Here is a 25,593-nt window from a genome sequence, read left to right on the forward strand (position 1 = left end):
TGAATTACTTCCTGTTTCAACTGCTGTCTCCACTCCTGAGTCAAACATAATTTCTCAGAGATCCTATAAATGAATGAATTAAAATTTCTCCTGAAACTGTTGGTCGGAGGCAGCACCTCCTGCTCTTTCTCCCTATTCAGGATGCACTTTAACTTTAAAAGTTTAAATAGATCCCACAGAAACCATCCCCAAATAATTTTGAAATCACATTGTAAAAAAAAAAATTTTGTAAAACAGAGGTGATTATGTAATGTTATCAAAGATTATCAAAGATTGTCCACCTTCAGCAGTGTACCACTTTTTTACTGCACACACACACATACACAAATATAAAGACTTCCCAGTAATTTTGCTGACCCAGTTCTTCATGCTTATGCAGTGTAGGAATATACATCTTCACAGAATCACAGAATGGTAAGGGTTGGAAGGGACCTCTGGAGATCATCTTGTCCAACCCCCCTGTTTGAGCACATCTTGGCACATAATAGACTACGATCTTTTTAGTGGAAACCAGAGACCACAATTTCCAGCCCCAACTATTTAACTCAGCAAAATGACATAGTGTAAAAATAAAATTGTTTTAAAAAAAGGCTTGTGGTCTTAGGTCAGCTCCACTGTATTAACCACTGTCGTAAGCGCAAGACAAGTATTTCAAGCATGGAGAAGTCTCATATTCATCAACAGACTGTTATTTTAAATTTGATACTATAAGTGTATCATTATCTTACTGGTGTCCCACGATCTCCTGGCTTCCCTGGTTTTCCACTTGGGCCAGCAACTCCTGGAACTCCTGGGGCACCCTATAGCAGAAGACGTATAAAATGAATTGTGGAAATCCACAACAGCCTAAGAACTAGTCAGAAAAGTGTTACTGTATTAAATGCAAAGTAATACTGAAAATGGCTCCTATCAGGGTTTGTGGGTTTTTTTTTTCAGTTAGGTACATATTAGGCTTGAAAATTTTCCTCCAGTATATAATAAAATACATAATATATAATATATAATGTATTATATTATATTATATTATATTATATTATATTATATTATATTATATTATATTATATTATATTATATTATATTATATTATATTATATTATATTATATTATATTATAATATATAAAAAATAGTTTGTTCCTTCATGGAAATGTGTCCTTTTACATAACACCACAGTAACAGACATTTCTGAATCTAAAGATGCAGAGAGCATCTATACGGTTTGGGTATCCCTCTTAATGACAGATTCCTAAAGGAGTTGAAGGAAATTTGGCTTTCTAACTTCATCTAGCAGGTCTGTGATCCATGTAAAAGACTCCAACAAGAAGTTCATGAGATTCATTCTAGTGACACTAGATAAATATGAACAAATAAAAAAACAGTGTTAGGTTATGTGTTATCTGCACACCCCCAAAGGAGCACAAGAAAGCCAGTCTGTGGGGGAGCGGGAACAGCCCACATAATACCCTTTCCTAGCGACTCCTGCCTATATAAATATACATGGTGTAAATGTGTACTCTGTGTACATGTGCCTACTGGGAATACATCTTCCGCCTCACTTCTGGTTGGCTCTGGTAACATGGAGCTGCAGCAACTTGCCTATTTCAGGCTGTCTGATCCAGCATGTTATGTTTTTTCTCTAACAACCAGCACCTTTCCTAACATGGTCCCACAAAACACAGTGAAGTAGCTTTCTAAGCAAAAACTAATCCTCAAATACTCTTGTCCAGAAAAACTCGTATTAACAGTGTTTGTTTTCACCAGGCTACAAGTAATAAGCTGATTGGTTTCAGTAGACCTGGCTATGCATTTAAAGATCATGCCTAAAGAACCAGGTAAACTGGTTCTTCCTTTATTTTCACTGGCAGAAAACAGTTTCAAAACCACTCTTACGAATGTTTGTGAATACATACTTTACATAGCTGTCTGCTTGTCTTTTACTGAGAGTTTCTCAGACCCATTTAGGATACTAAACAGAGGATCCATTTCATATTTGATAGAAACTGAAAATGTCACTGTGGTTCCCTTTTGGATCAGGTCTCTTATTTCAGAATACATCAAAGACAAAATTATATTTACCGCTGGTCCTGGTGGGCCTCTGGGACCTGTGGGACCATCTTTTCCTGTGAAACCCTATTCAAAAACAAAAGCTTGATTAGACATTAACCTAAGATTGTAGCCTGATTAAAATGGCCTTTAAGACTATGTCACTGCAATACTTCTGATTACTACTAGCATGTATTTTAAAACCTATCCACAATGAAGTTATAAAAATAGCAATCACAACCAATGCTGGAGAAGGCTATGGAACAATAAGCTTCAGCCAATTTAGAAGATGTTCAGCTGCTGTTGATTAACTGAAGATGGAATGAGTCTCAACATTTTTAAGAAAAGCAATCATTGTACTATCCCACAGGAGCACGATCTCCTTTTTTGCTGTTCTCTCTCACACAGATAAGCTGGAAAATCTGAGGTTTCTACTTAAAAGAAGAAAAACCTCCCTCTCAGATACTTCCTCTGAAAGAAGAGATGCTGAGAAATCCCATTTCAACAATCTAACATAGCATTCACAAATTAATATTGATGGTCCATGGCCCACTAATGACCCACCAATCCCATGGTATGTTCTTTGGCAACTGGCTATCACATGGTGGTCTGTTTCCATTTCCAGCTATCAACTCCCACTAAAGGATAACAATAAATGCATGTATTAGCTATTAATTTTGACTGTAAAGGTAAGTCACTGCTTCAGTCATCTCAAAGGCGATATGCCACTGTAAAGACAAAAGAGATTTGCTTAGTTGACCCCAAATTAGAAGAAAGGGATTGCAAGAACTCCACAATGGAATACCTGTGTGCATGCTCTTCATTATGAAGCCATTTCAGAATCCCTTATCCACAGAAAAGTCCTTAGCTCCAGATAGTCAAAGGTTAAAGAGCAAACTTGACCTTCACAGTAAGAATGGCACAGATTCTTCACAGATATGACATCTCCCGGACATTGAGACAAGCAGAATTTCAAAGGGATACCCTGCAGCAGTAAGAGTGTGTGGAAGGCAGCAGGGCTCAGTAGCCCAGCAGAACCCTGCTCAGTGGCATATTGCTCTATGGGTGCAGGCATCTGAGAACCTAGTCAGGAGAGTGAGCAGTGCAATCTTTACAGAAATTATCTGGCTACCTTATGGCTTACCTGGGGAGGTTTTCACCCCCAGGTTTTTCCAGTCCTTCCACTTTAGGTTGGACTAGTCCAACCTCTCTAGGTTGCACTCCTTTTGAAAAAAGGATTTGAAAACAAAAAGGTATGATAAAGAAGGGGAAAAAAAAACCCATTACTTCATCTTTCCAGAAGATAAACTGAGGAAACCTTACCCTTTCGCCTGGAGGTCCCACTGGGCCAGGTGGACCAGGTAAACCTGGGGTTCCCTAGAGGGAAAAGGAATCATAAACTGTATCCATGACAGAACAAACGTCACTGCTATGGTAATCATCCCAGCATTTATGAACACGTTTAAATATCTAGCTGTCTTCAATGTTGCTTTTTGGCATTTACAAAAATTAAACAAACCTTTAGGAGAAACCATTTATCTCATATACATTATACAAGAGTCTTCACCCTCACTCTACTTTTTACTTCCATTTCCTTATCAGCCCATAATTCAACTTCAAAAATAATTTTCAGTACTGTTCCCATAAAAAATATATCTGGCTTATTGCCTTTACAAGCATGACTTACAGATGTCAGCTGATCCTTTAACACTCTGTAGGATCAATACTACTATTGTAGGAATTGGATATTGAACAGCCTTGTATCATGTTGTCATGTTCTTCCCCCTTTTCTGTCTAATGTCACCATGCACTAAAATATAGCATTGTTTTCTACAGGATGTTACTGCTCCCTAAATATATATTACTCAGGTTTATAAGGACTAATAAAAAAGGAAAAGAATACAAGGCCCTTGGCTCATGACTGACCTTATCTGATATATGAAACTAAATCTACAAGCATCTCCCATACAGTCTTCATATCCTCAGTAAAATCAAGGAAATTTAGTAACCAAGGAATATTAGTTATGTCACCACATCTGCAGATCAATGATCTTAGGTTATTCAAAACTGGCTGATTATCCCAAAAAAAACCCTTATTTTTCCTTCTCAAAACCTAATTCTAGTTTACAACAGAGAAACGTGCAAGTAAGTGAAATTTAATATTGCTTTCCTCTTTCAGAAAGCATACAATTAATGTCCCAAGACCATTTGACGTCCAAAAGTAAAAGTAATGAGGCAACATTGCTGAAGAAGGGTTCAGCAAAGGTTCTGCAATCTCAGTTTTAGGAAAGCATTTAACTGCAGGTGGTAAGAAGTTGAGAGACCTTCTTGGGGAGTTATCAGTGTACTTTTCCTAATCCAATGGTCTGTCCCTGTGCATTCACAACTATCCAGATAGATATTAGCTTGACTTAGCATTTAGCTTGACTCACTACAGCTGTTCTTTCACTCTTGCTGTTTTGAATGGTTTACTACTTCCTACATTTCAAATTCTTAAGTGTAAGATAATTATGTTCACAAAACCCATTGCTTAGGAAGGTATGAGAAGATCCCATGAGTCTTTGTGATATCAAAGACAGCTGTTCAGCAGCCAACCTGCAACAGGAATAGTGCAAAATGACGTTATCTTGTGTAAGTATCAACTTACCGATCGCCCTGGTAGTCCAGGCTGGCCAGCATCACCTTTCATTCCTTGACGACCCTATAATTTCCATAAATTATTATTAGAGATTCTGAATTACAGAATAGGTCAGCAAAACAACTAATTTGTGTAAATGGACATGAAATAATTCCTGTGAGATACCTAAATTAAGGAATCCATAAGCCAACTATCTATTATTACTTATGGTTGGACTCGATGACCTTAAAGGTCTTTTCCAACCTAAATGATTCTGTGATTCTATGATTATGGAATAAACCAGATACATATACCTCTTAACTGAGGCAATACTGATCATCTCACAAGCATTTGCAAATGCAGGATGACCAGTAGACGATATATTAAAAACATAGGCAAGCAGACATTTGGTAGGGGCACATAGTTTGGTAAGGAAGTAACACAGACTTTTCAGTAAGAGAGACAGATATCAATGTCTTCACAAGAAGGAAAGCAGAGAAGGGTTACGTGTTTTCTCCCAACCTCCCTTATCTTTCTCAACTGGTGAATGGAGCTGCCTACACTCAAGAAAGGTAAAAGCTCAGTCTTTTTAAAGTTTCACTGTTTTTCTCTAACCCCTGGTCTGAAAGCCATTATACACTTCCAGAACACAAGGCGTAGGAGCATATAAAGCAGCAGTGTATTGCCTTTCAAAGCTTGCTTGCATTTGACATATACTACAGCACTGTCGTATAAATGCACAGTCTAAACCCACATCAGCTAAGTTTGACAATGCAATATTTATTTTTCCACAGTGGCTTGCATGATAATCCAGCATTAATAGCTGTTGATGACACACAAATAATCGAACAATTTGTAAACATAGCTTGTCAATGTGAATTGCAATTGATAAGAAAAATGAAATTACATGACTCAAAAGTGGCTCTCTAATATTGTTATCTGATGAGAAGTTCCAAGAATTATGTTGATTTTGTTGGTGTTTTCATTCTCCAAAGGTTTGTAACAAATACAAGTATTTATGGTATTCCACACGTAAAAGGAAAGTGTTTAGCCTTTCTTGCTGTTTGGCACCTCTAGGCCATCTTGATGAAGTTTTTCCTCCCAGTATATAACAAAAAACTGAAAACCATCTATGCTAGTTAACAAAATCTTTCTACTTTGTCCTTAGAAAATAGAAGGTGTACCTAATCTTAAAGCACATTTTGTTTTCCATTTCCCAAATTACATTACAGACTGAGAAAGTAACCTAGTTACAAATACAAAATGAGACAGTGTGTAGACACCAATTCTATTATTTGTTTTCATAAACTTTATATTTGAATCAAAGACTTCATCCAAAAAGCTCCTGATTGTATTAAAATTCAAGCTATTCCTAAACATCAGAATTATATTCCTGCTTTTGGGGTGATTATTTGCCATATTTTAATATGGCAAAAGCAGTCTTAATACGTTCAGAATGTAGTCAAAGGGTTACCTATGCTATCTGCTCTAAAAACCTGCATCTGGTGAAACTTCATCAGTGTTAACAGAGTTATTCTGGCTTTGAAGGCATATATATGAAATCAGAAGTAGCCTCTCACTAAAATATGCTTGCTGTTGCCAAGAAAGCCCCCTAGGAATGAAGGGCTATTTTGTATGCCTAGATCTAGGCACCCATTGCCTCTCTGAACTTTCGGCTTCTGATTTAAGCTCAGAAAAATGGAAGTTGGACATGTAAACCTGTGAGAAAGGCTTCAGAGTAATATTGCATGCTTAATTTTACTGCATGACATTTTGATAGCTTTGAGTCCTTGAACTTGAAGGCCTAGCAACTCTACAGAAGGCTGTGAGAGAAAAAAATGGAGTAGCACAATGTACATTACAACACTTGGACTCTGTCCCTTCACAGACATCTCTTAAGAATGTGTAATATTCAGGATAGAAAATGGTATTGTATTGGAGGAGCCATGTTTCAGAAAGAGACCTGTTTCATAATACTACTGCACTGCAGGGAAAAATGAATGTTAGGGCAAAGCTGCCACCCTCTTCCCAAGACCACCACCCCCATGGACAGCTCTGACTCCACGCACAGTTCCTCCCACACCCAGAATGGCCACTCACCGGTTCTCCTGGAATTGACAGCCCGTTGGGGCCCTGTGGACCTGGGGGACCTTGAGGACCAGGAGGACCTGTCTCACCACGAGGACCAGGTGGCCCCTTAAAGCAGAAAATTAAGAGATTGTAAATGACAACCCCTTCTTAGATCTGTAACTGCAAAATCCTTGGTGTTAAATACTTAGGGTAAGTCAGAAGCCTGGAGACACATTTATCACTTCAGAACAACTTTGGAAACAGTTATCCAAGTGGCATATCCTTTCATAAACTATTCTCTGATTCATGTTGGAGGTTTCAGGCCAATACATGCCTTCTTGGCGTGTTAATTAGAAGTATAGCTGTCTCCTCTGTACAGAAGAAAGAACAATGTTGCAGTGTGTAACACCCTGGCACATGTACTCTAGTTTTCTGATGTGCAGTCAACACCTTTGAGGCTTCATATATACATAGGCTGTGTATACAGTCTCAAATAGGTAGGTTGCATATAAATAACATACAGGCATACTTCCAGTTAAATTTTTAATCTCCATTCTTAGTTTAGCATAGAACCAAGCATAAAAATTTGCATACAGGTAAGCCTGTATCAACATTATAGATGCATTCCAGAAAGATACTTACAGATGATCCAGTCAAACCCCTTTCACCTCTGGGACCTTTAGCGCCTGGGCCGCCCTAAATTGAATATTTGGAAATAAAATGTATGTCATACAGGGAAAGCAAAGGTACATCATATTGGTGTGTGTTATAAATCCTCTTTATCAAACTCCTATGGGAAAGCCCAAAGTTTTGAAGTATATAGATCTCACTGCTAAAAAGAGTACTAGAATAAAAGATGCATCAAAATCTCAGATAAACCAAATAAGCTTCAGCCTTGTCAATTCAGCCCATGAAAAAATTATTGTGATTTTTGTTTCTGCAGATATAAACTTCGTCAATTTGTATTCATCAGAATTTCTGGATACCTCTCTAGTAGACTGCCAGACAATTTAACTGGGCTTCTACACTACTGTAGTAAGACTACTGAGTTAACTCCTTTATATTCAAAGCAATTGGTAGGAGCATACCCATTCCATAGATTACTATCTCTCCACATTAAAAAAAAAAAGGGGGAGTAACTAATTTATTTCCCAGTGATCTCATTGGAAATACGGGAAAAGGATTATTATATAAAGAAGTAGAGGTGGTAGGAGCTGCCCAACTGTGTTTTAAACTAAGATGAAAGGGGAACAGATTACCATGATGTTACGGATGTGCTGATAGAAACTATCTCTCTGAGTGACCATTGTTTCACAAACCCACACATCAGCACAAAACTGCTTCCATAAACTTAAAAATCAGAAAATTTGTCTATTGCAAATAGTTCCTTACAGCTGGTCCAGGGGGTCCTGGAGGTCCCACGCTGTCTTGAGTACAGGTACAAGCATTTGGAAGAGCTGGGCATTTTGCTTCATCTCTCTGAAAAGTCAATCACAACTATTACTGACCTTTTAAAGAAAAGTACTTGGTGGCAGTATAGTTTTCTACAACAATAACAAGCAAGATTGTTTATTATCCTGTTTTCAAGTACAAATAAAACAGCTAAACAGTGGTTTCCAAATGTTTCTACAGGACCTTTCATATTTTTAGCAAATTTGCTCTGCAAGCTTTACAAGACACTAACAGCAGAGGCACAGGCAAAATCAAATTCATATGCAATTTCTATCGTTCTAATAGTTATATGCATTAGATGATCATCTTGCACTGACTGCAATAGAAAAAACTACTGGCTACAGTAGAATAAACTTTTTTTGAATGCCAATCTAAGAACAGATTAAATGAAAAAGTAATATACCAATTCCATTCATAATACCTAGGATCTTAAATATCACTGAAATACAAAATGTAACTGACATTTTTTTCCAACATTCCTAAGGGATTCAGTTCTAGCATGTTACAGTCTTTCTCCTTCAGCCTCAAAACATTGAATTGCAGTGTTGTTCACTGGCTGCTCTGACAACTGTGATTTATATGCATTGTTAGTACAAGGTGTAATACCAGACTACAAATAACAATTTTCTGAATAGCTTGTCGTTCATTTATACTTACCATAGAAGGAAGATCACAGCATCTGTCTCTGCTAGTCCAAACTGGACTGCACACAATGTCAAAATTCTGGATTTCTAACTGTAAAAGAAACAAAGAATCTTGAAGAATACTAGAGATGTTATGAAATCTAGTGGCATTATGGTTAAAAATGACTCCTCAAACTATTTATTTCTGATGTAGTTGATATCATTCAGACTTTCACTTCCTTTTTTGACACTGACAGAGAATTATTTTAAAATAATAAAGAATTTAAAACCAAGCCTACCTAAGGCTACAAGAACTTCAAGCACTGATGCTTGCTCTTGTTCTGGGGCAAAAGGTAAACAAATAAAGTGACTCAATAAATATTTTGCAATACTTTATGAATAATACTGAGGAACTTCTACATCGGTTAAGTACCTGTGCACTTCAACATGAAATCTCACTGAAAAACTTTTGGACCAACTATAAGGACTGCAGTCCTTGGGTCATATATTAATTCAGATTCTTGTACGGAACTTTCCACTCACATTAGCAGGGAAAAGTTCTGCAGAAAGGATGAAGTGGGGACCTTAGGTAGGCTGTATGGTAAAAGCAGTTTCCTCTCTTTTTTCCACCCCAAGAGCTATGATCCTGTAGTTTGATACAGACAGCCAAACTTTTGGTGGTAAGCCTCAAGAATCTTCTTCAGGTGTTAGGGTTGGCACACATGGGTCAAACAGCTGACTTACATCTTCTGATATGAAGCCCTGGTAATAGCACTGATTACACATTAAGTATAGTTAATCCGTCAAGATTATTGGTGTGCCCTTCATACCAGCAGCCACTTTTTCATTTCATAGGTTATAAAGCCAGTGGGGATTACTCTGATCACCCAGTCCAAAACAGACCATAGGACTTGCCAGAATTAAAACCTGTTCATTACTCGTCTTTTTAGAAAAACAAAACAATCTTCATTTAGAACTTCCAGTGATAGAGAATCCATATTAAATGGTTCCAATGACTAACTCCTCTTGCTATTAGAAGAAAAACATTTCCACTCTTGTTTGTTTACCTGACTGCAACTTTCAGCTATTAGATTTTTGCAACTCTGCTAGAATGAATATTGATTGAATATCAAGACCAAACTTCTCAGTTAAGTATTCTGGGTCTTGCAGTACAGACACTTGAAACACTGCTTCCTTAGCAATCCTTAATCTCTAGTCTCTTTCCTCAGAAAATTCAAGGGCTTGCATTAATGAATGGATTGTTTATTGCTTACTGTTGCTGATCTCCGGTCGCCTTTCAGAAGTTTCCCAAGTATTTCATAGCCATCAGTTGTGATGTTCCCAGACTCCTTAATTGGTTTTTCCAGTATTTCACTGCAGTCAATGTAAATCTTAACATTTGATGAAGTTACAACAATATGGACCTGAAAAAAAGTTTAATGTAATATTTAGAAAAGGCACATAGGCATATCTACTTTAACACTTTTATACTTTAACAGTATTTTACTGTTTAGGTAATACTGCTTTAAATTTTCTTCCTCGTAATTCTGCTTTACTTTCAACTGGTGGAAACATTCAAACTCAGGAAAAGTTTATGGCATTAGTAACCTCTTTAAAATGTGTTGAAGGTCAGTAAGATGAATACACAAGCACAGCTAAGAAGTACTATTTAATATAATAGTTGCATCACAATGTTCTATTTAAAAAAGCTTGCCTGAAAATTGCTTTAAGATGGCATAAAAGTGAAAAATAAGAAGAATTTTTTAGAGGAAGTGAATATAAGCTCTTCTTGTTCTCTTCTGATGGCTGGGACCACACAAGAGGTTTATTAGTCTGTGACTGCCCACTGGACAATAGCCTCTGTCTGTAGTTCAGAGGGTAGATTGTTTCAGATTCAAAAATCCAGGGTTCAGTTTCCACAGATGACTCAACCAGAGGTATTAGTTGCATTGAGATACAGGAAGTGAGCAGAGAAGCCTGCCCAGAAAAAGACAAAATAATGGAAGATGCAAGAGAGAAATTTCCATGAGAGAAATTTGGCTACAAAAACATGTGCCAAAATAAGGGGAAACAGGGAAGAAGAGGAAAAGATTAATTATTGGAAATAAGGGAAACTTAGGAGGAAGAAAAGAATGACAAAGGAAGAGGTAGTTTACCAGAACGAATTGTTTGGGGAAAACACAGTAAGCCTTAAAGAGAAGAACAAACAAAATTGAAGCAAAGGTTACCATTCCAAAAATGTATCGTACTTATGGTCAATGTTATGCAAGTGAATTTCCTACATATCTATGAAAACAAAAGACATTCAGGAGTCTCCAAGAAAGAAGAAAGTGTCTGACATTTTAGTAAATCTAATGTGCAGTTGATGGAAGAACATCTTAAGGCAATAGAAAGGTTTCAGTGGCTTTATATACTTTACATATTGCATATCTTTTATATACAAGACAACATCTATGCAACAGTTAAAATATCAACGCAGTAAGATCAGCAGTAAAGAATCCTTGAAGTATTTATTTATGTTTTAAAGCTATTATCACAGTACATAACCTTTCAGAAACATACTGCTATTTGATGACTGCTTTAAAAAATTGGCATAAAGTTGAAACAGAGATTCCCGTAAATGTTCCAAGTCAACAAGTGCCTGAACAATCTCCTGAGAATTTGTTCTTTTTTTGCATATTAAATATTTTCCCATGTGGAACTGTGTCCAAGGCATCAGCATAGCTTATCTAAAACTCTTTAAATATTATGTGCTTATGCTTTATATAATTGGAATTAAGATTTTTGAAACTGCCCTCATTTTTTGTCATCTGAAATTCAGTTGACATCACAGTTTAATTCTCAGTGCTGTGTATACAAGTGGTTTTTTAATTAACATTCCCAACATTGTTCACTGACCAAATAGAAAAATAGTAGAAAGATAGCTGTGTCCAAAGCATATTTTGTTAAGCACCAAACTTTCCACAAAATAAAATAAGCACCATGCCAAAACTTTAAATTCATTATCATTTATATGTCATATACTCAGGCATTTGATTATATGACTAAATTTTACAGGTTAACTAATGCATCAGACAGTTTAAACTCATAACTCATTGCAGATGTAATTTACTAATTCTGAAAGGTCCCTAGCATGCAAGTCCTTCTACTGGAATGATAAGTATTTGTCACAAATTAAACAAAGCAAATGACATCCGCATAGCGAATGCATATTACTGCATTGTCATTTGCACAGAAAACTTAGGAAAGGTAAATCTACATCAGAATGCTGAATGGAATCATAAGTTTGAAAATCTTCAAACAGCAATGACTGATGAGCATTGTCTATTCAAAGAAGAAGCAACCCCAGCAGTCAAAAATAAGCAGGGCTCCCCAAAGTCATTGACTCAGCTCACTGCTGATTTAATGCCAGCTCTAAATTCCAGCCTGAACCGCATGCCCCAAACATCAATCTAATAAAAGTATGCATCTAGTGTTTACAATAAACAAACATCTCTGTATTCAATCCTGCTACATTTTACCAGAAACATTCTCTTCAGTTTCTAACACACCAACATAAAGCACCACTTCTGACCATTTCCAGTGCCAGAAGGCACTGAGGTTTTAAGAAAATCGTACTTTAATCTTTCTCTCTGGACCCCTTCTAAGATGAATGTTGATGGTGTTCTGATCTACTGCTAAATGAACCACATCAATAAGCTAAGCAAACTATTATCCCATATGTACACCAGCCGAAAGACATACGCTCATTATCAAATTTCCTGTGGCGAACTACTGCAAAACTGCAATCTAAAAGGAAGTCTAGCATGGTAAGAATAAGAAAGTAGAAGTCGTCTGTCTCTCCAAAACATTCAGTTATAAATTTAATGACTGTCTCAGGCAGTCAGGATTTTTCCTATGGGACTTGCCAGATTCAACAGCTTTCACCACAGCTATGCTACGCAAAGTGTTCAAGTATGCCAAAGTAAATTTCCCTACACAGTTAGGTGTAGTTAACTGTGCTTCACTGAATGAGCCAGGAAGTCATCGAATGAAAACCACAAAAATGTTTGATATTTTGGAAAACACCTTCTTGTATTCTAAAGATTTGTCAATTCTTTGAAACTGGATGGCAGGAGAAATTGCAATATTACCTTCTGAAATATGTTAATCTTACTTTCCTTTCTTCATCCAGCTGAAACTACTGCTATTCTTTATTAGGAGCTAATCAACATGGATGACACTTAAGGCTTTCCCAGCACATGAGCATCCCATGATGCTATCATTAACCTGACTCATATAGCAATCTCAGTAATCATCCTGGAGAGCATCCAGAGTCAGCTCAGTTACATGCTGAAAAATCCCAAATACAGCTCTTCAAATCAAGGCTACTCCAGTTACTTTAAATACTATCAAAATCTGAACTTTTTATTCCTTTTGGGGAAACGAAGAAGGGGAATGACACACTGCACTAACTGATACATTTGTGCTTAAGAAATAGTCTTATAAGCAAAAATTCATAGTTCCAGATCTTTAAGATAATTTGCAAATGGCTGTTACTCCCGTACATGGTTTGGCATCTTGGGATTGCTTTCCGTTCATATATATGAGTGTATTTAACTATTCAAATAATTAAAAACTCTGGATTTTTATTTCCCCTGGAATTGTTTTTCACCAGAAAGTGCAATAAACAGTTACACATAGTTAGTATTACTGGGATTGCAGGTTGTTCCCCATTTGCTCTGATAAATGAGCGGAGCTTCACTGTAAGTGCCATCAGTTAATTCTGCTCAGCTTTATCACATTTAGATGAACTATGAGGAAAAATATGACTCCGAAGTTCAATGAAATTAACAGCAGACACTTAAAATGGACTTCTGGGCGTACCGCACGTAGAGAACCTCACACAACTGACCCAAAGAGGGAAGTCTCAGCTCTAACACTGATATCTAAAATGGGGCATGCTATATGATGTTCTGTGTTTTAACAGTACTTCTTGGTGATGACTCACCTTTTATAACAAAACAATATCTATCCTAGCCTTCACTGACAATTTTTCTCACTCCAGTAGATGAATACATTTCCTTAAAATACAGTTGTCCTACTAAGCTATCAATAAAAAAAGAAAAGGCAAAAAGCCAAATGCCAACGACAAAATAGAGGCTGCCTAATGCAGGTGTGATCAAAGCCTACTCATAAGTATCAGTTACAAAGTCAAAGAAATAAACATGTCTTCATATATGCAAAAATAATTAGCCATTAAATAAATTATAAACCAATAGTAGCTGGATATCACATAGAAGCAGTTTGGGAAGTTATCCTCTGTCAAATTCTGAGGAAACCAATAGCTTTTATAGTACTGTGTGATTTTCATAGTCATACATGTTTTACACAGATAAAGTCACAAAATATTATAGTGCTGGCACCAGCTATCTTTCCCTGCTTTCAGAGCTAGTTTGACAATGTGGCCTCCAGTATCAGCACGTTGACAGAGGCAACCTCTTATCAATATCCTCAAAGGAACGCTGGTAGTGACTAGTCATGCAGGAGAGGGTATCATAAAGAAAACAAATGTTATTCTCCAGCCATATTTAGTCATCAGAAGAAGCCTAAACTAAACAGAAGGGAGATAAATGAAAACATGAGACTGGGCATTTCAGCTGACCAAAAATGTTGCAATAGCAACTCATTTTCTTGCCCTAACCATGTATACTTAACACAGCGAGAAAATATTTTTTAAATTGTGTTTTAGATATATATATGTAGCCTGAGTCAAACACTTCCTGATGACTAGAGGTAAGGAAGCCAGGCAGGATCAAGTTTCCATAATTTCGTGCAGAAAATTAGAAAAGCAAGCACAAAACTGTCACAACTGAAGGCAGATGCAGTAACATGTAAGGATTTCACTAGCCACTTTGACAATTCAAAAAACATTAGTTTCATTTTAAATCTCAAATAGATTATACAATCTTTTATGGGCTGTCTCTCATTATTGTTGCTTCCTCAGTTAACCTTATTTTGGAATGCTCTAGGCCCAGTGAATTTAAGCCAAAAATATACCAATGCACATTCATACATACAAAATATATACATATACATGTATTATGTTTATTGAACATATGAATCTTATTCAATACGCTATTCACCTCTCAAAATTGGTTTCCTGCCTCTATCTATAAGTCAATAGCTACTTACTTTCTGTGGCTATATCTTCTTCTTCTTCTCTGAATGATTTCAAATCATTACACTCCCCCATAATCTTTTCTAACCACAACTTCCTTTCCTTTTCTTCCAGTTTATCTTTTATTATTCCTCTTTCATGTGCCAGGAATCACGCTATGATGTCTTGTTCAGCTATATCCCCCCACTTACACAGACTTGACAAATTCTTGACAAATTTCTTACATTGGTTCAAAGAAGAGCTATAACCTCAGAGAACTTGTTCTACATATCTGTAAGTCCTTATGTTAACATACAGTACTATACAAAGACCAGATATAACCAACAGTGACCTCTGCTTGTATGTCTTTTGTTTCAAAGACCAGCACTTCAGAAAGCAACATTCATAATTTCAATCCTTTACCTTATGGAAGCTTCCATAAAAGATTTTCTTTACTTCATCATTATCAAAAGTTACAGTTTGAACCTCTCCCCTTGTATCCTTGTTAAAGAATGACAGCACTTTGCTGGCAGCTGCAATAAATGAAAATAATACATTTCATTTCATATGTACTACTGAAACCACTATCCTAAAATACACTTATCAATAAAATGTAGTATACCATTCAGTTGAGTAAACAGAGATTATAGATAGTATTTCTGACCCATAAGTACATAGATGTATTTTCCTTTGGTTTTAGAGGTAATACCAAAGTTAAAACGTAGCTTGGTTGACTTATTCTTAGTTGAAAAAAATAATTGATGTACAAAGTAAAAAAAAAAACAACTTAAAACTAAAACTATGTTATCCTTTTACTATGTGGGAATGCTTTGGGTTTGGAAATATTTGGGAAGAATGCACGCAAAGTAATGTAATGTATAAATTCTTTATGCAATAAGCATAATCATCCTTACGATCAAGCACAACTCCAACTTGCGGTTTGTAATCTCTGTCTGTAATCTGCCAAATTGCGAACGGCTCATTGGGGGATTCAGGCAGAAGACGGAATAACAGAATGATAGTGTACGCCTGTGGCAATCCCTCTGGATGAATCTCCCTGTTAAGACAATATGAAGACTTTTTTTTTCACATGGAAGCACACAAGGAAAATAAGATCTTCATACTTTGCTCTTTTTCAAAGAAAAGACATGAGAGTAACAGGAAAACCACAGTGTTTAATGGAACTGAGAATTTTAACTACTCTCTCAAATAGCAAAGGACTTTGTGATAAAAACCACTATGTGATTTGTTAAGATGAACTCACAAGCCTGTCTTCAATTGGTCCAGGCACCATGGTTATGAAGGAAGCCAGAATATGACCAAGAACTCTTGGAGATATGTTCTTGTGGCAAGATTCTGTATAAACTACACATATTTTAAATTCCTTTATGATAAGTACAGAAAAAAGGACTGCAGCTTTATTCTTTTTTAATCTGGCCTGGTTTAGACAGGCAACAAACAGCACTTATCTATTGCTGGCCTTCAGGCACAAATACAATGAAGGAGATATTTAATGTATTCTCTGCAACTGGTGATGTATTTGGGCTCTACCCCATTCATCAGTGGCTGAGGTTTAGATTTGTTATGTTCAGACCGTTAGACATTAAAAAAGCAGAAAGACAAAAGTAAATAAAATCATGCATTAAATGGCCTTCAGCATTTTCTGAAGGAGAAGGGCGGGAATGCAGGAAGGGAACTGTAAGAAAAGAAGCAGCTTCTGCTTTTCCTTAACCATTCTAATGGAACTGAGAAGGGGATTTGGCCTCATGAACATAAACATAGAAACCTTAAAATTAAGAGAGTAGCTGCTCTGTCTTTTAGGCAAAACTTATGTACCCATACAATTACGGACACTCTGCAATAACAGCCATATCACTAAGTCAACAACACCACACAGGACAGGGCAAGAATGAAAATATTAAAGTAGATATGGCAACACTATTTATAACCAAGTTATCTCAGATATGGAAACAATTATGCCACCAGGGTCAGGATGCTTTTATTGCTTTGCTGACTCAGTCTAAAGTGAGTTTTATTTTCTGGCTTCTTATGAAAAATAAGTGCCCAGAATACTCTGGCAAGTCTACTCCACCTCTTACAGCAGACAACAGATTATGTATCACAACATTCTAAAAAAAATTACATAAACAGGAAGTCTATCTTTTCTTTGTCTTTTTATCATCTTATCATGCTAAATGCAAGGTTTATCTTAATGTAAGAGAGTTGCAAAACTGGGATTATCTGTACTTCCCTAGACTGTAAAAATCCAGGCTGTCAGAGACATATCACACCCATATCTATAACTGCATGTCAATGAACTAAAAAAGTCTTCAAGTCCTCCACTTCTAAAGTTGTGAGCTGAAAAGGCTGGTGAAAAAAAAATTTATTCACACATCTCAGCTTCTGTGTCTGTGATCTGATCGTTACCCAGTCTGGCAGAATTGCAGAAGATTTCAAAGGCTTGTTTGAAAAGATTAAATTTCCTTAAATTTAATAGGAATAATGGGCTATCTTTAGGCATCTCCTCTGACTCAGAATGAGTTTTTTGAAACTTACTTAAATAGATGGGAGAGGAACAAATGTAGAAAGAAAAAGAGAGAGGTATTGTCCTCCTCTTAGTAAAACTAACTACTAAGCGGTTTTTTGGTTGGTTTATTTTTGTGAAAAAAATGAATGACCATATATTTCCCTTCCATAACCAAGCTCTAAGACCACAGGCCCTTGAAAACTCCACTCCATTAACCAAATACAGCAACTCAAGTAGAGAAGAAACTACCCTAAGCTAGTGGCATCAATGTGCTGCCTACAGCAGCATAAACAATACCCCTGCAAAAAGTGGTGCTTATCTCTCCATATTGAAACGATTTCCCTCTGGCAACATGGAGCTCATTGTACCAAGGAGGCTGTTGTTCAACTGCCTAAGGACAAGTTGTGGATTATATGCAACTCAAATAGTTAAGAAGCATAATCTCCAAAAAAGAACAGTGAGTAACTGGATTAATAGTGAACAGATCATAATGGAAGAAATAGATTAGCATTTAATGAGAACAATAATAGGTGTTCTTTGGAGTATATTGGAGTTCAGCAAAAAGAACACCAAATAAATGCATCTTCCATAGAATATTAAAGCTGTCATCTATGAACTCTATTAACCCTTCCTCACCTGCTTGCCCTAAATACGAGTCTTTCAGATTTACTTACCGTATTGGCTGGCTGACAAAGGCATTTTTGTGGAGTCTGTATGCTACATGGCTTGGGAACGAGCCTGATTCCAGTGATACACCTTGTACAGAAGCAAAATGCTTCTCTGTTAGATTATATGATTCCAGCATCTTGAAACCTTGAAATATGTAGAGAAATAAAAAATAAAAACACTGTAGAGCTGTAAAAGACACAAATGAACCTATGCCAAAATATTAGACGGTTGCTTACCAGGTGAAGTGTATCCCTCCAAGTAAATAAGAGGACAAGCTAAAAGACATGAAATAACATATAATTCAAAACTATAAAAGATATGAATACATATATATACTTCAGAAAGTTTTATTATCAAAAAGTCTGTGCTATTAGTAATTATAAGACAACTTCTGTTACATTTGTCATACTGTGTTCTGCTTTGTGGTAGATGTACTGTTAAAACCTTTACTCGTTACTTTTGGTAGGATATTTCTACCGTGACAAATTGTATGGTATAACAACTGAACCCCAAAAATATTTTGAGAGTCTAATTCAAAAGAAGAAAGGAGCACAATGACACAGTCTTTCCATTAATATTTCAAGCATGAGTCAGGCTGCATAATATCTGTCAGATTCACAAGGAAAATCTGCAGATTTATATGCCTTTTCAGGAGCCAGCGGATGAGGCAGTCAGGGAGTACACAGTTCACATGACAGGCCTGAGAATTTCTCATTTTTGCCATAGAAGGATTTCACTTGAGTAAACTTCTGAACTTTATTTAGATAATTTTAAAACAGTATCACATACTATAGCTGCACCTCTTTAGCACCCCTAGACCAGTGGTAAATAAGAGACCTCTTGTGTCCCCCAGCTCACATTAGGCATCATTCTACTTCCTCTAAGGAGCAGTAGTTCTCACTGACTGTTACTTTCTTTTTGTTATACTAGTAGTTTTGAAATGTGAGACGAGTATATTAAATGTAATACTTCAAAATTTTTAAAAAGTAACTTGCTCCTTTAAACTATGTTCAGTTATTCTGAAACCTAACTTTCATATACAGACATATCTTTTGATGTACCTTAAATGGGATGGTAACTGTAGCTGTATATAAGCAAATGTGTCAATTTGGAAAAAGGGAAAACCATGACTTCTACTCACTTGAGGTAGCTGTCTCACACACAAAAGTGACGAGGTTATCTTGAATCTTTTCAAAGGCATCAAAGTCATCAACAATAAATACATGACGCTCACTGGGCTTGCTGGCAATCTTGGCCAGCTCGTTGTAATCTACATCAGCCACACCAACCACAAAGACACTGAAGCCTGTAAAAATAACACTTGTTTCTTGAAATGTAGTAAACATGCATTACCATTTTTTCAGGTCAATATTTCACAAACCATCTCTATCATTGATTTCTCAGGTTCTAACTAGTCACTAGTCTTTTATCTGGCCTTCATTATGAAAGCACATTCTGGACATCCATTCACCCTATCAAAGCTCAGGAGGGATTAAACTGATTTTTGCATCTTTCGTTCAAAACTTTCTCCTCCTTCCTTCACTGGTTTTTGTTGTACATTTTCCAATCTTACACAGCCTTATTCCCTTTACTCTTTCATACAAAACATACAATCCTCTCAACTCTACAGTATCTTAAATCTGTTCTATGTCCAAAATATCTGTGCACGCTATTAGTTACCCGGTTCTCCATCTGTTGCCATCTCCTGCGTTTCATGCTTCTCAGTTTCCGTTTCACTCTCTTGGGGTGGTATTCATCTCAACAATTTTTACTTTCCAAGTTAGCAACAAGTCTAAGCTAGTTGTCTAATCTCCCTCTATAACCAACAGGAGATTCAGAATGTAATTCATCTCACCTCCCTGAGATGTTAACTTCAAGATAGAAGAAGCCATGGTCTGTAGGTGCCTATCTGTTGCTCTCTTCACTAGCCGTAAAAGGACCCTGTAGGACAACTTTACACTAGACATTTAGCTGTTAAACGGCTTAAGTCAAATGAGAAGAACCCAGACCCTAGAATTTAATCATATCACTAGGTATAAAGGCATAATCTCCTCCTTTGTCATGGTGATTTTCCTCTTCAAATCCTTAAATTAGCGTTTCCTTGCCTTCTATGTCAAGTTTTTGTTTCCTGCTATTTTCTAGCCTTTACAGAATTCTGTCTCTGACTCATTTCTTTCTTTCCATTCTCCTACCTAAGCCTCCATGCGATAGTTTGACCTCTCTCTGCCATACCAGAAAAAGCAGAAAAAAAAATCACTGCACAGTTCAGCCCTATATAGAAAAAAAATCTCCCACAAAATTTCATTGACAAGAAACTGTACAGACATTGGAAATGCTGATTGGAGGCTGAAAGCAGAATTGACATTTTTTTTGCAAATGACAAAGCTATCTTTATTTACATTTTTTAACTTTTCAAAGGGAAATGGGATATAATTATTCATCTGTAGCCACTTCTGGTAAAGCTTTGGCTGAAGTACTCTGTCCAGCTTTGAGCACGACATTTAAGATGCAAAGAAACCAAAGCAAGTAGAGAGGAGAGCAAAAATGATAAGAGGTTTGCAAAACATGATCAACAGGAGGTTGAAGGAAATGGGTTTGTTTAGTCTACAAAAGAGAAGACAGAAAGAGGAAATGACAACAGGCTTCAAATATGAAGGCCCGTTACTGTGGACAGTGATCAATTGCTTTCCTGGTTAACTAGGGAAACCAAAAGATGACAGTAGTTTCATTAGCCTGAAGAAACACTTAGGTGAAAGGTGAGGCAAAGCTTTCCAACTCTTAGGGTAGTTAAGCACTGAAGCAGATTATCCAGAGAGATTGTAGAGATTTTTATGAATAGGTTAGCCAAACATCTTTAGACACCATCTAGACAGAGCTGATTCCTTCAGATCACAGAGGCAGAGAAGATGACCACTTGTGGTCTACATGCCAGTGATTTCCGTAAGTACAACATTTCCTTTCTCAGGGAACAGGACTCCAGGGGGCTCATGCACTGAAATGCAAAACAGCTGGGTGCAGGGACAGGAATAGATTATTAGACTCATGTAAGCCATGTACAGCAAATCTGAATTGGAATTGCAACACTTCACAGCTCAAAAGGCAATGAAGGAGTCAGTGCAGACCCAGCTCCCGCAAGAGCAGTTACTTTAACTGGAGATGCACTGGTTTATACTGGGTGAAACATAAAGCTCAAAAATCCAGGCCCATTACATCAAAAGCACTAGAATGGACTACACTTCATAATGATCCCTGGGGTCCACATAGCAAGGAGAGAAAGAAGTAACCAAAAGTCACACCTATGAAATAATATGCATGAGGAATTACTTGAAAGCCTTGGGAAGCCACATCCTTCCCCAGAGAGGAGGCTAGAGAAAGAAGTAGGTCTGGCCCAGAGAGTCTAAATTCTTTAAATAGTTTTGAGCTTTTCCCAAACACTCAGAATACATTTCTGAGTCCATAAATTATGAGTAAAGGATTCCCAGATAATTGAAGCACAACTTACAATTGCACTGCTTAACATATAAGGAAATGAAACAGCTAGGTACTGCAAATCGCTTACCAGAATGCTGTATGACCGTTGCTGCTTTCCTCACCTCATCCTGAGACCGACCATCTGTGACAACAACAAGTACCTTGGGAACACCTCGCCTCATGCCACTCTCCCAGGTCAAAACCTTTTCTTTGATGAATGTTAGGGCTTTGCCTGCAAAGCACACAGTGAACAAGGAGTCAGCCATATTATCCGCAAGAGAAGAAATCCTTTACTTTGAAAAGGCAGCAGCCACACGACTAAAACAGAAGAACATAAATACCTAATTCTTCAGCCATGCAATATTAGGAAGATGAAGCAGTTTCTGAAAACATTTTATCTTAAAGAAATATAATTACTGGTCAGAATTACCTGTCCTTGTGTTTCCTCCTCTGTACTGAATATTTTGAAGAGCTCCCAGGGCCTGGGCCTTGTCATCAAATGTATTCAGTTTAAATTCAGATTTTGCCTCATCACTGTACTGCACAAATGAAACCTGAAATGGAATATATGAGAGTGTTCAGTATCATACCTCCAATATATACACATATATACACCTCCAAAAACGTACTGTGGTATATAAGTAAGCATTAAATAACTGAAAAATCTTTTACATATATATAGGATTATGCACATATATACATATTTACAAATGCAGACATGATCACAGCGATGTACACACAACACTTATTTCTTTCTCTTTCATAGATGAATTATTATGTGACCTTAAATACAAACAATTAAACTATTGCTATTACTATGATGCAGTATATATAGTGCCTATTCTCCGCTTCTGAGGACACGTACAGGATCTAATAAACCTCTTCCAGTTCTTTTAGGAAATAAAAAAAGAGCTTGGCAAGAGAATGTCAATAAAGTTGTATATATAGAAAATTGTGTACTCTTTTGCCTTAAATACTGGAATACAATCACTGAATGTTTATTCTGAAACCATCTTTAAATATTGTATATGTATGTATTTAATTTTGCTCCTTTTACATATTCTGTAAAGTTGCAACATTATAGTATATTAATTTGATGCTGAATAGACATCTCTATATATACATTCACATTTCTTAAATAAATTCCCTTTTTTAAATTATTAATATCTGATTCAGAAGCTAGGTTTGTTGCAACTATCCCAAGAGGTGTGCGACTCAAATATTTTACCAAACATTAGCAGTTACATGTCTCTGTCACTGATATCAGGCCTTCTCTATCTCTAGACCAGAGACTCATACAGAAATAACAAACCTACCTGGATTCCAGCAGGATTAATCAAGTCAAAGGCTCCTACTGTATTAAAAACAAATTTCACTACTTTGTTGAAGTTATCATCACCAATACTCCAGGAAGCATCAGTCAAGAATACTATGTCTGCTTTGGCACCTCTGCATACTGAAAGACCAAGAAAAAGAACACTTAAAACACCTCATTCATAGCACTGTTAAATAAAGAGCCTTGCTTCAAAATTTGAAAATTTAAAAATGACAAATATTCAACAAACTTCTATTACCATGCAGTCAACCTGGCAGATGGCTCACGCTCATCACAAAATCATTTATTAAAAATTTTCAAAGAGAAGTGCAAGAAATTAGGAAGAGCTCAAGAATCAAATGCAAATATTTTAAATTACATTTCTTTTTTGAGCAGCTACCATAGAATATAAGTTGTCTGCTGAGGGCCAGGCTCACAGACTTTCTGCGGAGCTGTGGAATATCACTTTTTTTTTCCCCAGATATATGCACCTTGCTGTCCTAAAGCAGAAAATTTTGGAGTCCAGTAAAGCTCAGCAGCAAATGAACGGCATTAGGAAACTGGTCTCAAACTTCATTTTGTTAAAATGCTTACTAGTTTTAAAAATATTTAAAAATACGAAAAATAGAATTAAACCCTGAAGCAGTGCAATGACTATGTAAAAATCCTGTATAAATCTACAGATAAACATACCATCCCGAGCTGGAGGGATTGTGGGAGGTGGAGGAGGCGTAGGTGGCAGAGTTGGTGCTTCTGTAGGTTTAAGAACTGAAATAAAATAATATATTTTTTTTACTCTATATAAATAATTTCATTCAAGGAAAAACTCTAGATTATGTATTATATTACCACACAGAAAGATTCAAATCTTTTCTCACTAACCTAAACAATGTATAGTTGGCAAGGAATAATTTCTTGTGTTACAAGAATAAGGAGACTATAGCTGCTGTTAAAACAAAGGTACTCGATTTCATTATAACAGGAATGCTTTTACATGAGTAACACTGCACTCTGATAATGCATCCCAATTTTTCATCCAAGTGCTACAGAATACTTAGTTTGAAGAAGAGCATAAGAATTTTTCTTTCTCTCACAAAATCCAGTTGACATTACACTGAGAGAAAGACGCAAAAAGATCACTTAAAAGATATATTGAAAGACATTTAGGAGCAAGACAAATTCTACAGCTGAAACAAGAGAAGTTCTATAGCCAAAACTTAAGGTTCACAGTATCTATTACCTACCTGTGCGTTCCCTCATAGAGACTGGAGGTCCCTCAAGGTTAGGGGTCTGAACAAATACAGTAGCATTGTATTCTGTGTCTGGTGAGAGACCAGTAAAACAATGGCTTGTTTCTGATCCACGTACTGTGATTTCCTGTCCTCTGGAACCTGTCAAAACAAAGCCCAATGGAAAGAAAGTTAGAAGGCACTATTTCCCTTTTAATGTGTGTGTAAATAAGTCTAGAAATGAGACCTCTTGTGAAGAGGTTGGAGTGGACGGGACAGCAGTCTTATTCTTGTCCATTAAAAGCCTTTCTAGACCAAGGTTATGTGGCAATTACGCACCCTGGAGCATACTGGAGAGTAACTACATTCCAGTGTACATGTGAAATCCAGGTAAGTAGCAGATTCCCACTAAAGAATGATAACCTGCAATAAGCAGCACTCCCAATTTGCAGCTTTTTCACCACTCTAGAAAAACAGGTTATGTTCGGAGCATTAAAGCTCAATCAGATGCATCATGGCTTCTGGTGGAGGCTTGCCACCATCCCAAATGAGTGGCGCTGTCACTGAAATAAAACAATTATGTTTCCAGAAAATGCAAAAAATAAAATGCATTTACCATCAGCTGGGTTTAGCTTCAGTCTGTAGGAAGTTGCTGACCGATGAGCTGACCATCGGATACAGAAAGTATCCCAACCCACTTTGTAACTTGTTAGGTCAGTGACATTCAAGTATACTGTGAACAGAGAAAGAGATAAATTGCTCTCTGGAAAACAGTATGTAATGGATATTAAATTACACACATCAAAACAAAAATTATATTAGCAGTGCTGGACCAGAACTTGATTTTTTTAAAAATACTCACAGAAGGAAAGAGTAGTTCTACTCAAATCTCTTCATTTTCTGTTATGCCCTAGAAATCCCAGCCTAGCTATTTACAAAGGCCCAAAGTCTGATGCCCTTCCAGTATTGGGTAACAGCCCATTTTATGAGTTTTCACATACAGTAAGTTGAGTTCTTTATAAAATAAGACATTTCCCAAAATTGGAATCTCACTCACATATAGGGCAGTATGAAAATAACATAATGAGTCAACAAAACTCAGGATGCTTGATTTAACTGAAGAGCTTTTTAGAAATTTCTTAAAATGAAGCCACCAACAAAATCATCTACTCCCGAAAAGCTGAAGTTTCAATCAGTGGATATTCCTGTGAGGTAAAGGCAGAGCAGCCAAAAGCCTAGACCTGCTTAGCATGGTTAGATTCTGTATTACACTGGAGACAGTTAAAGACTGACTTCAACTATAGCTGGATAAAATTTTAGGAAGCAGACTAGAAAATTTTGTATCATCAAATCATTACTTAAAACTGTATTACCATTACTGTTCTCAAGCTTAGTGTTTTTAAGGTTTACATCATGGACAAATGATAAGTATTCTCTGCG

The 25,593-nt window shown here is 36.7% G+C and overlaps 1 protein-coding gene across 6 annotated transcripts in view; it reads right to left on the reverse strand.

The window, feature by feature from the left end:
- Positions 1-25,593, reverse strand: part of COL12A1 (collagen type XII alpha 1 chain) — a 104,512-nt gene that overhangs the window by 14,454 nt on the left and 64,465 nt on the right. For all 6 annotated transcript variants that reach the window (XM_075087101.1, XM_075087100.1, XM_075087097.1 and 3 more), the window contains 20 exons: positions 24,770-24,886; positions 24,169-24,315; positions 23,618-23,692; positions 22,926-23,065; positions 22,040-22,163; positions 21,698-21,841; positions 19,280-19,444; positions 18,375-18,413; positions 18,144-18,282; positions 15,857-15,999; positions 15,366-15,475; positions 10,078-10,227; positions 8,838-8,915; positions 8,121-8,207; positions 7,371-7,424; positions 6,759-6,854; positions 4,689-4,742; positions 3,365-3,418; positions 2,075-2,128; positions 729-800 (listed from right to left, as the gene is read on the reverse strand). In XM_075087101.1, coding sequence (XP_074943202.1) covers positions 729-800; positions 2,075-2,128; positions 3,365-3,418; positions 4,689-4,742; positions 6,759-6,854; positions 7,371-7,424; positions 8,121-8,207; positions 8,838-8,915; positions 10,078-10,227; positions 15,366-15,475; positions 15,857-15,999; positions 18,144-18,282; positions 18,375-18,413; positions 19,280-19,444; positions 21,698-21,841; positions 22,040-22,163; positions 22,926-23,065; positions 23,618-23,692; positions 24,169-24,315; positions 24,770-24,886 — 2,042 coding nt within the window. The remainder of the gene's footprint in view (positions 1-728; positions 801-2,074; positions 2,129-3,364; positions 3,419-4,688; positions 4,743-6,758; positions 6,855-7,370; positions 7,425-8,120; positions 8,208-8,837; positions 8,916-10,077; positions 10,228-15,365; positions 15,476-15,856; positions 16,000-18,143; positions 18,283-18,374; positions 18,414-19,279; positions 19,445-21,697; positions 21,842-22,039; positions 22,164-22,925; positions 23,066-23,617; positions 23,693-24,168; positions 24,316-24,769; positions 24,887-25,593) is intronic.

Source organism: Phalacrocorax aristotelis, chromosome 3 (assembly GCF_949628215.1).
Source record: "Phalacrocorax aristotelis chromosome 3, bGulAri2.1, whole genome shotgun sequence".
Classification (NCBI taxonomy): Eukaryota; Metazoa; Chordata; class Aves; order Suliformes; family Phalacrocoracidae; genus Phalacrocorax; species Phalacrocorax aristotelis.